Source organism: Triplophysa rosa, linkage group LG22 (assembly GCF_024868665.1).
Source record: "Triplophysa rosa linkage group LG22, Trosa_1v2, whole genome shotgun sequence".
NCBI classification, from domain to species: Eukaryota; Metazoa; Chordata; class Actinopteri; order Cypriniformes; family Nemacheilidae; genus Triplophysa; species Triplophysa rosa.
In genome coordinates, this window is record NC_079911.1 from 14,962,322 (window position 1) to 14,976,039 (window position 13,718).

General features: G+C 38.7%; 1 protein-coding gene across 1 annotated transcript; it reads right to left on the minus strand.

Annotated features, from left to right (window-relative positions):
• Nucleotides 1-5: 5 nt before the first annotated feature.
• On the minus strand, nucleotides 6-13,677 carry LOC130546444 (C2 domain-containing protein 2). The gene is made up of 14 exons (XM_057321710.1): nucleotides 12,479-13,677; nucleotides 12,190-12,285; nucleotides 11,610-11,729; nucleotides 8,650-8,751; nucleotides 8,299-8,415; nucleotides 7,948-8,065; nucleotides 6,809-6,917; nucleotides 6,288-6,352; nucleotides 5,811-5,926; nucleotides 5,095-5,251; nucleotides 4,795-4,899; nucleotides 4,528-4,655; nucleotides 3,414-3,675; nucleotides 6-2,243 (listed from the first exon to the last, which is right to left on the minus strand). Exons 1-14 carry the CDS (start codon nucleotides 12,743-12,745, stop codon nucleotides 2,014-2,016), a joined length of 1,992 nt encoding a protein of 663 aa, XP_057177693.1. The 5' UTR covers nucleotides 12,746-13,677; the 3' UTR covers nucleotides 6-2,013.
• Nucleotides 13,678-13,718: the final 41 nt, after the last annotated feature.

Below are 13,718 nucleotides of genomic sequence, written 5' to 3' on the forward strand. Positions count from 1 at the left end.
GAGTGTTCAGTCAATATTTATTGCTCAAATCAATAAAGATATGTTAATCATTGTAATCCCTGCATAGGGGTTGACATTCATTATGCACAGGCCTCCAAGGTTTTCAATTATTTAACAAGTGCAGAGAAGACAGTAATATGTTCTTGCTGTACATGTCAAACACGCATATTAATATTGCAGGTAAATGTGTATAATTGTCTGAGTAAACATGACATGTAACCCAACACATACAGTTAAACTATGGTAATTATGCAGAGGATTGGCTTGTTAGCTTTCATTTAATGGCTGGATAAAACCTCTGGATGGCCAACAAAGCAGGATTAAAATAAAGTCTTTATGTGCCTTTTCCCATTTTACCTCAGTTTCACTTATGACTGTCAAGACACACAACCTAATGAATGCTTTTAATGGCTTTCAGGCTCTGCGTGGCAACACAAAATCAACATGGACGGAACAGACAAAATGTAAGTAAAAAAACTGAACAGTAGTCCTTCCACGACACGGAGTGAACAGCCATACTGTGTCATTCCGGTTGAACAGGCATTCATGTTACATCCGCATTTTGAGTTCAAGTAAATGTCCAGCAGAGTTTGTTATTAAAACTCCCAAACCACAAGTCCACTGCTGATCTCGACACAGGCTCAACGGTTGAGGTCCAAAATGTAAAGCGTTTGGCATCCACTGCCAACATTTCAGGTCATACAATAACAAAACACAGCAAACGTAAAATCCAATCTTGGAAAATAACCGGAATCATGAACATATTGAAAAGCTAAGAGGCTGGCACTCACACAAACGCCCTTAACTTAGTGTTTTCAATCCTTTGGTAAAATTCACACACAGTATTAAATGTGTGGCACAGTTGTTGAATGAGCTAAAAAAAGTTAGAGTTTTACTTGTAATCAGACAGTATACTGAATAAAACAAAGAAATATCTCAAATAAAACAAACCAAATAATGTCTTTTGATATTGCTGTCAGAATATGTATAAATTAAAAGGTGAACAGGGATCAAACTCTGGTTTAAAGGGAACATATCAGACATCCCAGAACAGTTTTGAACTTCATACTATGTTAGAAAACATCTTTCTAACACTCAAATATATCCATTACTGCTTTTGAAAAATAAAAGATGACTAGCTAGAGTCAAAGATCAAATAATGTTGCTAAAGCAGTTAAACATACATCTCTTCCTTTTAAACTTCTCAGATTTAATTCACAGCAAGGCATGTGAGAATGATTCACGAGAATTCATGAGAATGATTACTATCCATAACCCAACTTCACTGCACATCAACGTAAATGCATTTTAAACCATTTCCAAGCATTTATAAAGTGCAAATCACTGATATTTTCTCATCTCTTCTAACACAGAAACCAAGTCACCAGAGGGTTTCCAGAGGGCTGAACCTTTAGGTAGATGGCGAGGGAGGGTTGCCCTCATGTCCAGCTTTGGTTAAAAGGCCACAAGCGCAGAGTATCTTTTGCATGATGATCACAGTTTGCATACGGTAAAATGAGTCTTTTTGAGAGATGGCAGTCAGTGCACGTTCAGACGCTGTTCTGTAAACTCTCTTGCATATACACACAAACGTTAGTCTAAAAAGTAAAGGGCAAAAGTTTGATTGAAAAGCAGAGGAGGGTCTGATAAATCACTTGGTCTCCTAAGATGGAGAGACATCTAGCGCCAGCTGAAGAAATAAAAGTTCATAGAGTTGATCTAGAAGAACCAAATCGAGGGGTCTAAATATCGAAATTGGAATTCTGCTATGTTTTTTTTTCTGAACGAGTTGTAGGCAATGGACATCTGTTGATGAGGTTGATTGTTGGTACGCTGGGGTTTTGGCAGATACCAGGAAACAAGATCACGCATTGCATAAAGTTGTGGAAATGAGCATGAATGGTTAAGGATATGGTTATGGAAATGAGGTAAGCTGTTAGTAAAGGAGCAGAAGAACATTGGTAAAAGCAGCGCTAAACTTGCGTCTGCTTGTATACCGTGTTCGAGATGAGCTCACGTAGGCGGTTCTCTCATGGTGCCGTTGGCTTTGCTTTTGCTCTTGGGCAGAAGCTTGCGATTGATAATGCGTCTGAACGTGGCCGTTCTCTTCTCCCTGTCGCCCATCATGGACACCTCCGGGTTCTCCAGATACTGCAGGTCATTGTGGGACTGACTCATGCCCGGCTCCTTCCTCTGATGTCGCCGTCTGAAGAAGAGCTTGGCACTCTTGTGCAGAAAGCCGCCTATACGGGGAACCAGAGAGACGGGGAAATAATTAACCAAGCTTCATAGCTCCTTAAAAATTTACAGAACCAACCTGGAGGTCAAGCAGGAGTAACGGCAACAATATCCGGAATCAAGCCAAGTTTCTGCTTGCTTTCCGATGCAGTCCAAATACTACTTGCCACTAGTCATTAAATCTTTTTCAGCCGTAATGAATACAATTGCAGTATACTGTAAACATTCGTATTGGATATATATGATTTAAATTAGCTGAAAGAATACGACTAAAAATTTGAACTAAGATTGCAAACAGATTTGCTTTGAATTACAATTAAAGCAGGTGAAACCAGTCCACCACACCAGCTACAAAGATGTCTAAACGTCTGGATCTTTATTTTGTATGCCAAACATCATTCAGGCAAGTTAGCAGCCCAGATTTTACTTGTAATCCAACTAGCATACAATGAAAAGGTTCAAGAACAAAAGATTTAAATAAGGCAAGTCCACAGACTTGAGATGCAAATGGCATTTAAAATCCTTCATGTCCACAAAGAGCTTCCGAAATGCAAGTCCATCCGAATACAGGATAATTTGCCTTGTTAGCGTGATACACGTATGCTTAGAAAGCTGGAGCGTGGACTGGCTTTTAACTCAACTAAAGGGTTTGTTAACCATTTCACAGGGAAGTCTACATAACTTTACTATTACAGACTTCTCAAGAGGTCACTTACTCTGCCAGCAATAAAGTCTGCTTATCACAGGTTTCCACTTTAAGATGGCAATAAAAAGTAAGAGAGGTACAGAGGAGAAAAGAAATTGTATGGTCATCAAAAGATGAGAATTACACACAGAAACATAGCAGACAGTGCTGAAATGATTATATTAGACAGGAACAAAAGTAACAGAACTTAGTGGCTCACTATTATTCTCTAAGATTAACACTATGATAAGAGTTTTGTTCATTGAAATCAATTAATTTATGCAGGGTGGGGTAAAACACCACCGGCTTCTGCACAAAAGACTATGGCCTTGATGTTCACATGTGATCAGACTGACTCCAGTAAAACAAAACACTTTATGAAGGCATAAACAAGTTAAAAAGAAACCGAAAACCTTGTTCTGCCTGTTCCAAATGTTTTTCTTCTTCATACACCTTAAGCTCAAAGTCCATCTCTTCTTTCCCAACTCACCTTTTCCTTTTTTGGATCCCGCTTCTGACATACAGAGGGAAATAGATGTTTTGTCCGCATCTGGATCTTCTCCGGCCTGACTCTCCCAGTCCTCCACCCGGTCCGTGCCATTGGCGGACGGTTCGGGAACGCTGAGTTCTGCTGACGGTTCTAAGGGTACTGTTTCACTGCTGGTGCCCTCAGAAGCACCAGACATGGAGGCGTCCATTGCAGCAGCATATCCTGCCATCAGGACCATCTCCTCATCTTGTGTTATAGGAGCCTGAGGAGGTGAACAACAGAGTCTTAATGAATTGGAAAACAGCTTTAACATGCAGTAAGTGTTAAGTTATTGTGTTACATCCCTGACAGGGGAACATAATTGTAGTTGAGCTTTTGCCAATAAAGTACACCTGACCACTAAAGTATGAGTTTCATAGAGTTTCAGACACATTTTACAAAGGCATGTGAGACGAGATGAGTAAATATGTCTGTAGCGAGGAAGGCGGGACGAGAGCCGTGGGGCAGGAAGGCAGGGCCGGTGGCGTGAGTGATAATGAGTATCAGCTGTACGTGCACCGGTCACGCATGCCTCACGGGGGAGCTCGGGAGCATAAGAGGACGAGCGACGGGACTGCCGACGAGAGAGGACCGGGCCCGGAAATGTTAAGTTTTGTTTATGTTCGTGTGGCCGGCAGTCGTCCGTGAGGGGCTGCCGGCCTGTTTTAATGCTGTTTATTGTTTATTTATTTTTGATTAAATATGTTTGAATGTTCGTCGGTTCCCGCCTCCTTCCTTCCGTTTTATTGAGCTTTGCTACAATGTCTTTTTTAAATATACTTATTTTCCAGGTTTTCCAGCTTGTGAGAACCCTGTGGTATATTCTAAATCCCTTAATAAGAAAAAAGCTAAGAGCACTTTAACTCCTCGCTCAGTAGATGTTCTCAGATTGACAAGAGCATTTAACCCAATTACTGATGCATTAAATCTCTTAAAACATGACCACATCACCAAGGACGATCTCAGTTTGCAAACATTGTAACCTCTCAAATAACACGCTGAACCCTGTAACACGCTCTCATCATCTCATCCAAGCCGTTTTTTGTGTGTAGGTAAACAGTATTTTATTCTGTACCTTGGTGACTCCGGAGATGATAATGGTGCTCTTCTTGACGGGAGATTTGAGCTTCTGTTTAGCCGACTCCTGGAGCTGTCTGATGGCAGCTTCAGCAACAGGGTCGCTTCCGTTTAACATCAATAACTCTGTACAGCAAAGAAAACGTATACAAATGCATAAGTGACCATAAAGAGGTGGGTTGCATTTTATTTCTTTATTTAGAACTTAGTCACACTAGTCAACAAGTTTTATTGTGAAAGAACTTAAATGAACAAAAAGCATTACCCGTATCCGAAGACGACAGTGCTTTGCTAACTTTGGTTCGAGGTAAAGACATCTGCTCTGACACCCTTCTCTCCGCCAGCTTATTTTTTAAGGGAGATTTTGATTCTAGAATATAATAGAAAAGAAAAACACATCATATATAAGACAACATTTTATTTAGTTTTTTTCTATAAATGTCCTAACAGCTAAGCAAATTGAATCCATCATTTTAAAGCATATCAAATTTTCAAACCAAATCATAAATTTAATTACGAGGTATAATAGAATTTCAAAAGGGTCAAGTAGTGTAGTTCTGTATACCGGGTGGTAAAGCTCGCCCCAATTTGCTCCTCACAGCAGTGACAGTGGTAACAACCGTGCCGCAGGGCATCACAGTTCGATCCATCTCTACCTTCTTAGCTGGGGCCGGCGTGGGCGGCTGCCAGCAACGCACCTCGCTGGGCTCCAGGAAGGTGAACTACACCGAGAAGGGACGTGTAGATGACAGGTGAGACAGCATATTTAAAGGCATATTCAGTCATTTTCCACCATTAAAATATTGTACACAAAAAACGGTACTGGACGTTTTTAAACATAAACCGAACCATCTCTTCGGGGTCACCATGTTAAGATCACATGACCAGCCAAATACAATCAAACCTTATTGAGTGTACTTTTATTTGTGTTCCAGTACAGCAAATTTTTTAGGCGAATGTTCGCATGACCTACATTATTGTATTTATTGTAATTGTATAATTATAGTATATCAGAGGGTAACTCTTGTTACACATGTTACATGTATTTACCATAGTATTTACTATAAATTATGCATAGTTACATGTAACAAACCCTAACCCTAAAGTACATGTAGTTCATTTTTATTACTCAGTACTTAAATGTATTAATTACACTGTAACACAGGCACTGTCAAATAAAGTGAGGACAAAAACCCAAATGTAAATTAAATGCTAAATGGTAATGAAATTACGTTCACTGGTCCTACAGTATAGCATCTGTATCATGATGTGACCTTTTACCTCAGTAGTCAGTGAGCCAGTCACTTGATCTTTGGTCATGAGTGAAAAGGTCTGTTGACCTTTGGGGTGTTTCTTCACCAGATCAAAAGGCACAGACACCTGTCCCAACAATCCACCTGAGAGGAGAACAGAGCGTGATGTCTGATCAAATCAAACCAATGAATGTGCCAAGAAGGGCAGAAGAGACACAAACGACAGACAGCAGACAAAAACATTTCACACAAATCCCTCTGGACTGTTAGGAAATCAGGGTGAGAGGCAAAATAAATTTCAATATTTACACACCGTCACAACATTGTCACAATATGCTTGTATTAGTGCAATACATCCATACCCTTTATGAACAATTATTGAAAATATTTTGTGATTGAAGAATCAGATGAAAAAAAGATTAAATTCTGCACATGCAGATTAATGGATATCACAAATCTATTTTTATTACGTTAAGATGGTTTATTTTGGCTCACGTGGACTTACTCTCTCGAGGTTTGCCGCTATCGACGACCTGGATGTTCAGCTCATTTGAGCGCCCACTTAGCTCACTGCAAACCATACAGACACAGAAAACAAATCACATGCCATTGATATCTAAAATGTGCTTCTTTCACAACTGACACTGCTGAGATGTTTTATAACGTCCGTGGCACTGTGAGGATTCTTGCCTTAATATCTTTGCCAAAGTTATTTTGAAATTTAAATCTGAATGTCTGCTCTCTGCTAAAATGTTTAAAAACAGAGCAAAGTGCAACATCAGTGACTCTTGACCCTGAAAACAATAAATAATAAACTGATCAATAAAAGAATGAAGCTGTTGATCACAACAGCATAACATCTAATCACATATTAACAGATTAAGCTAATGGTGCTCAAGCAGACAACATAAGATTGATTTGTTTGCATGATTTCTACTCATTTCGTGTCTTCCCTCTACTGTAAAAGCCTCAAAAATGTTTTTAAAATGTATTTATTAGGCAAGGTTGTTAGAAGCAGCAACTCACAATATGAAGGGTTGATCCCAGGCCGGGTTGGATGTGTCAGTCAAGACTGAGGTGGTGAAGTTTTGTGGAGGATCATCTAACTGGAGGACACACTGAGGATTTATGCCGCCTAAAACCAGAACGTTCGAGAAATGAAAGATCAGTACTTTATCCTCAAGGACAAAACATTCTTTCAAAACTAGATGTATTTACAAAAGATCTACATCTCCCTCCCCCATTTATATAATTCAATTCAATTATATAAAACCAGGAATGGCTTTAATCACCGGCAGAATACTGGCATTATAAATCTAACGACAGACATTAAGCCTGTACTGACCCTGGCAGAAAATACACTTAACGGCAAAATAAATTATGCATCAAATGGAAGAGATGCCAGTGGTTTCCGTTAAGTGCTGTAACAGTGACTTGAGCTAGAGAGCAATGGGACTATTAAAACACTTCCGGAAATGATTTCTGAACAGAAGGGACATCCTGATGGAGGGAAACATGGGCTGTTAACTGAATGGGAGTGATGTTTTTTGGGAAGTGGAGCCTGTACTTTGCGGCCACAGCAAAATTGTATCAATACAGTTTACTGGTAATTGGCTTTATTTCTTCGATCCAGACAAATGATAAACATTAGCTGAGGTCTGTGGTAAGAACCATGTCATAAACAACGAGGCATATGGGATTTCTTAAGTGTACTTGAAAATAAACATGATAATCACACAAAAAACAATACATGCAATAAAGCTAAAATGACATCTTATTATCATTTTTTCATCCTATTCCTACTCTTAATATTTTTGTATTTATATAAAAGCATTATTTTTTCCCCCATTATATTATCCAAACGTCCATTGTACTCGATCAGATTCATATACGTGAGGTAATGTAAGAGGTAAAGTAGAAGTCATTGTAAACCAAGCCAGCGAAAAGCCTAAATATATCACACATTGTCAATATAATGATCAACCCTAATGGGAAATACACAGACTGTGCCAAAAACGCTAACACAACCGTGTAATCTATGAGAAGAATGAATGTTTCAACGAAATACCTTCCACACTAAGACCACTAAAGTTGTTTGTTTCAATTCTATTCAACTACACGTGTTCATTCTGCCTAAACGCGTGGCCATTTGTTTGGTCTCTGACCTGCAGCACCATCCTCCTGTTTACATGTGACCCGGATGTTCTTTACTAACAGTTTCCATTCATGAGCTCGAGGGGGCTTCGGGGGTGAGGTCACCTGCGAGGTCTTGTTCCTTACTTCCTGTTAAAGAGGAGAAAGGAAATAAAACATAATCACTCGATACATCAACAGCAACATCCTTTGCTGTGTTTTTAACTCCATTCTGTGCAAATTCCACAGTTATGTAACGCTCCGGGAAGTCTATCAGATCATATTCATGATCAAATAGCTGCAAATAAAGGCCTTTAGACCAACATTTATGTGTCTATTCACACACACACACACACACACACACATATACTGTATAGTAGTACCTTGATATATGCAGACTCCGCAGGATGGCCACTCAGAGTTACTGATGGACGAGTTGAACTCAAGACTTGCCTCAGCCTGTCCTTCACCACGGCTTCATTTAGACCCTCATCATCTCCCTGAAACACAGACACACACCATTATAAGCCTTCTAAAAAACAGTAATCCTTTAAAAAACAAATGAGTTATAATATAAACAGAATCCATTACGATTATAGATCCAGTATTTAAATGTGTTTACAGACTATAAGTAACTATTAAACACTTAACACAAAGACAAACATGGCATAGTGACATTTAGAAATGACATGTTGTACAGGTCTAGTCTTCTAAGTGCTCATGTGTGGATATACCTGTGTGAAACTTGGTGTGAGCTGCACATCCACAGAGTCCAGGTGGTGCACCCCCCAGGAAATCTCCACGTCACCATTCACCTCTTTCATCTGTAGGGCCAGCTGTAGCAACACACACACACGCACATTAATCATAAACATGGGCACAATACAGGGACTGAATAAAGCAATAATCCACAAGAGTGATTTTACCCCCCTTTGACTGATAAAAACACTGTAATGCACCATTGCAATCTCAATGGTGGCTTACAGCATTATAATAAAAACCACTATGAATAATTAATAATCATAATCCCCAAAAATATTTTTTCTGGCAAGTACGATCATCTGTTTACGGTTCGCCAACTTGCATTAATACAGGTGTGAGTATATCAACATTTTTTCACAGCTTAGGTTAAACAATAAATGCTGCTGTTTCCAAGCAGCGGGGAAGAAAGACACAGCGGTGTACAGCTGTATAAAATAACCCAGCCTACAAACTCACAATAAACAAAGAGTCCAACATTCTCATATTCACAACGGCTCATTGAGCCGCAGGGCTTCCGCGCACAGAGGAATGGGCTGTCGTGTCCAAGCACGACGTTACGTTACTGGAGAAAGAAAATGGATGAAAAGGGGGAAAAGGAGAGGGAGGGCAAATTCCTGTGAAATGCTTTTAGTTCACTTCTAAAAAATGCATAAACCGTTAAGAAGTGAAGAGGGGGAAGGTGAACGCAACCATTAACAAACAAACGATAACTAGGGACTAATATTATGTAGCCTAAATTACAAAACCAGGAACTTCAATATACGAATAAAATCTACATATTAGACCCTACTCGACCACATCAAGTAACAAAAATGTAATTCACAGCACCATAAGTGAATGTGGGCTGCAGGGTGCACTGACCTCTAGAACGAAAACAAAAGAATGAAATATACTGTTATTCAGCCTACAAAGCCATTCAAACAACCGCTGAGAGCATTCCAGTGGCCTTCACCAGCAGGAGAAACAGCTAGAAAATGTGACAGCCACCTAGATTCTTCCAGAAAGAAACAAACAGCCATCATGCCTAGATGTGCTTGGGACGTATCCCTGGAATTTTATTTACAATCTTTTCTTGAAAAATTACTATTAACGTCATCCAGACGAGCTGTTGGTCCGAGACATTTAAACAAAGCAGTGCGCTACAATGAAATAATAAAGAATCTCAGGACAAATGAGGAAAGATTCAATGGCAGGTTAGCGACGTGACATGGTTACCCGCTCAATGCCGAGTGCTTACGGCTGAAACGAGATCAGCACGACAGAGGGGAGGCAAGCAACTTACTGGTTTAAAAATAGCTGTAATTCAATTGAGCAAAGCTTTTAAACACAATGCATTCTCAACTACCACAGATGGGCTCCAAATAGGATGAGCTGCAAATATGCTCTTTGGAAGGGGGTTTTAAAGTTATTCCGACAGTCATTTTAGTGCAATATTACATTAACTCTATGTGCAAGAAATAAAAGCTTCAAAGCTTTTCTCATGAATTATTCTATATCTAAAACATCTAAAAACGCATGTTTTTGAGGCACAGATGTATTAACAGTAGGGCTGTCAAACGATTAATCGCGATTAAACGCATCGAGAATAAAGGTTTGTGTTTACATAATATATATCTGTGTACTGTGCATATTAATTTTGTATTTATAAAGACAAAACATACACATACTTGTCTATACATTTTTTATGTATTAATTTATATTTACCAATAATTGAAATTGTAAATAAAAGTTTATTAATAGTTATATTTGATATTTTTCTTAAATATATGCATTTATGTGTATGTGTTTATAAATACGAAATTAATATGCACAGAACACCAGCATATATTATGTGTAAACAAACTTTTATTCTGGATGCGATTAATCACGATTAATCGTTTGACAGCCCTAAAACAGTGATTAAAACAATGACAGAGAACACTGAGGCAGTGTACTTCGTCTGGTTTCCAACAGTGAATAAAACAGTAAAAGTCACACCCTATAAATCAAAAGCATTCCTTTATCATGGAGCAACAAATCTCCAGGGCTCAACTATTTTTTTGCAGCTAGATTTTAACTTTTCCATGACATTTGTTTACTGGCCATAAACAAACCATGAATGATTATTTGAGCAAGCAAATGTGTTCGCATATTCCTTGTCCATACTGGTCTTACATCGTAAAAATTACACATCATAGACAGAAATAGGAATTTCTAGGAACACTGAATTTATAGTCCGGGTGATTCTCACAAACTTTTTTAAAATACTTGCATCAACAAATTTCCTTTGAGCTTGAAATACAAGGTTGGACAATGACATGTTTAATAACACTAAAGTCAAAACTTGTTTTAGAATGTTTTAAACGATTATTTCAAAACAAGAACTTAAAAATCTCATTACCGTAACAGCCTAAAAATGTCTATCAATACTAAAGCATGTTTTGCAAAAAAAAAATACTTTACATACATCATAATCAGACATTATTATTAATCAAGAATATAATTTTATAGAAAGAAAAAAACATAACTTTTTTAATTGTGGAAAACTACTTGTACTGGAAATGAGAATCAATACTTTCACGTACACATTATGCCAAAAGATGTATACAGAAGTATAAAGAATTATTTTAACATGGTAGCCATTTGGAAGGCACTGACATATGTGTTACTTCAACGTTATTAGGCTTAATGTAAACTATCTGTTGTATTTGATAACTAACACAAGCCATGTTCCAAGAAATTCAGAGAAAGGGATTCATGTTTATTGTAAGGAAATGCCTTTTAAAAATGCTGGTTCATTAGCCGCACCAATGTCAACGCTTCTGAAAGCATTCAAAGAATGACTGTCTTGTTGGCGATTTGTTATGCCGCTTTTACAGATGCCAAAAGCATTGCTAAAACCAATCTTTCTCAAGTGACATCAAGAAATCAATAAAAATAGACTGCTGTGTACCTGTAGATGAAGTGGAGATATTGTCACGCTGTATCTCATGGGGGTTCCTGAAGATGTTGAGCTCGGTGAAGCGCTGAGAGAAAACTGCAACTTGTTTCCAGACACCTGACACTGGACATTCTGTGACAGAATCCATAAACACTGTACTCTAGTCTTGCACTTTAAAACTCTTTTACATCCTCATGATTGGAGTAAAAACTAATATTTTTGAATCAACAAAAAGAAGACTTGCAAATAGGTTACTTTTTCATATCTTTATACTGCACACATTTAAAATGAAGTAGAACTAAATATTAAACTTAGGACATGTTCAGTCAGCACATGGTTGAAACAAGAGTATCAAAGTCAAGTTTTTCACTTTTTTTTCCGCTCTGCATGTTTCTAGCTGCAGTATGCTTGCAAAAACCGGAACATAAAACCAGCTTTCAAGCCAACGCGCTTTTAATCATCACAGTTCATCTGTGCTACAACCAAACCTTATTATTACAGTTTAGTGGGCAAGCAGTGAGATTTATTGAAGTGGATTTGCCAACAAAGTCTCCACACATAGTTACTTAAAATACTCAACGCTTGACCTTACCTTTTGACCGCGTGTTTTTGTAAAGCTTGAAATCCGGCCCACGGCCAGGTCTGATGACTGGATATCATCATCTTCAAAGGTCAACTGAATCCCCTTCTAAAAAAGTGGAAGATGACAAATAGCAAAGGAACACACCAATTATACAATACATAAAATACAAAATGACAAAACCACAAAACTCGGTTCAAATTGACGTTACATGTGCTTTTCCAAAGTCTCATGACTAGATAATGAATCTAACAGGTTAATGTTTGACGGCACACTCTTTTGTAAAATTATCAAAACACACCTGTGATCTTCCAGCTTCTTCATTGAGGCTCCTAACCCAGGCTCTTCTCCACTGACACTTCCAGCTTTTCAGTGACAGCAACCAAGATAAAATCCCATCAGCCTCATCAGAATCCACATGACTTAAAGATGTCCCCACAGGAGGTTCATTTGAAAAATACTGCACCAGGTATATAACCAAAGTGACGACAGAAGCCAGAAACAGAGTGACCATACAGAGCCACTGCCAATCTCCCACCCAGGAGAAAACACCCTCCACAGACGACATGATCACCGTCCCACTCACTCTAAAGACATGTTTACCCGCGGATCGACACGTTTCCCTTCCGCATCCCGAGTAAATAACGACACTTCCCGTCTAAGAAAACACTTCACAAACAAGCAAAAATGAAACTTCAGGGGCGGTGGGTGCACACGCAAGAATGCAGGTCGGAGGGTCGTAAATCTCGATAGGGATAGATAAAGCGATTTAAAGGGTTTAAATCTGCCACATACACAGTATTACAGGCTTTAAAAGAAATAAGGAAATTGTGTCGATATTGTCGATTTGAAATGCAAAACATTAAACAGTGAGCGGGGTCAGGGCAATCCCCCGGTTCATCCGCAATGTATGTTAACCTACCTAAACACAAAAACAAACGAATAAAACGAGATATCCAAGCTGTCTCACAACCTGCACGACTACTTAAATAACAATAAGTAGCATTTATTTAACTTAAGATCTTGTAGTTTACAGTAAACGGACTGAAGAATAAATCTGCGAAACGCTTAACCGGCGAATCGTCTCGCTGTCATCTGAAACAAAACAAAACAAAAGTAAATGATTTTGAAAATATACTTACTACTGTACGAATCTTAAACTACTGTTGGGTAAATAAAGATCTATCTTTGCTGAAACGTTATTTAAAAAAAAAGCATTAGACACGGATAATCTGAGGTGAAAAAGTTCCTGAAAGCCCCCCAGTGTCGATGAGCCACGTTACCATCATCACATTAGCCCAACATTATAGCACGAAAAACAAAACAAAATCATATAAAGTCAAATCAAGTGCAGTTATCCTCTTCATTAAAGGGTTTGCTCGTCCCCCCGGCTGTGTGAGAAAGAGAGAGAAACAGAAAGAGAGTTGAGTTTATGTGGGACACACGCCCGCTGACTTCGAGGATTATTAGCTTTGCTGTGATCAGGACGGGAGTCCTACAGCACCGTCACACCGGACGAAACAAAATAAAAGTCCCTGTTG

Excerpts from the sequence above, each read along its gene's own strand:
- LOC130546444 (XM_057321710.1), bottom strand. The coding sequence starts at position 12,745 with ATGTCGTCTGTGGAGGGTGTTTTCTCCTGGGTGGGAGATTGGCAGTGG. Across the intron at positions 8,416-8,649 it reads TCACACCAAGTTTCACACAG|GGAGATGATGAGGGTCTAAA; the intron begins GTATATCCACAC and ends TCTGTGTTTCAG. Across the intron at positions 3,676-4,527 it reads TCATCTCCGGAGTCACCAAG|GCTCCTATAACACAAGATGA; the intron begins GTACAGAATAAA and ends TCACCTCCTCAG.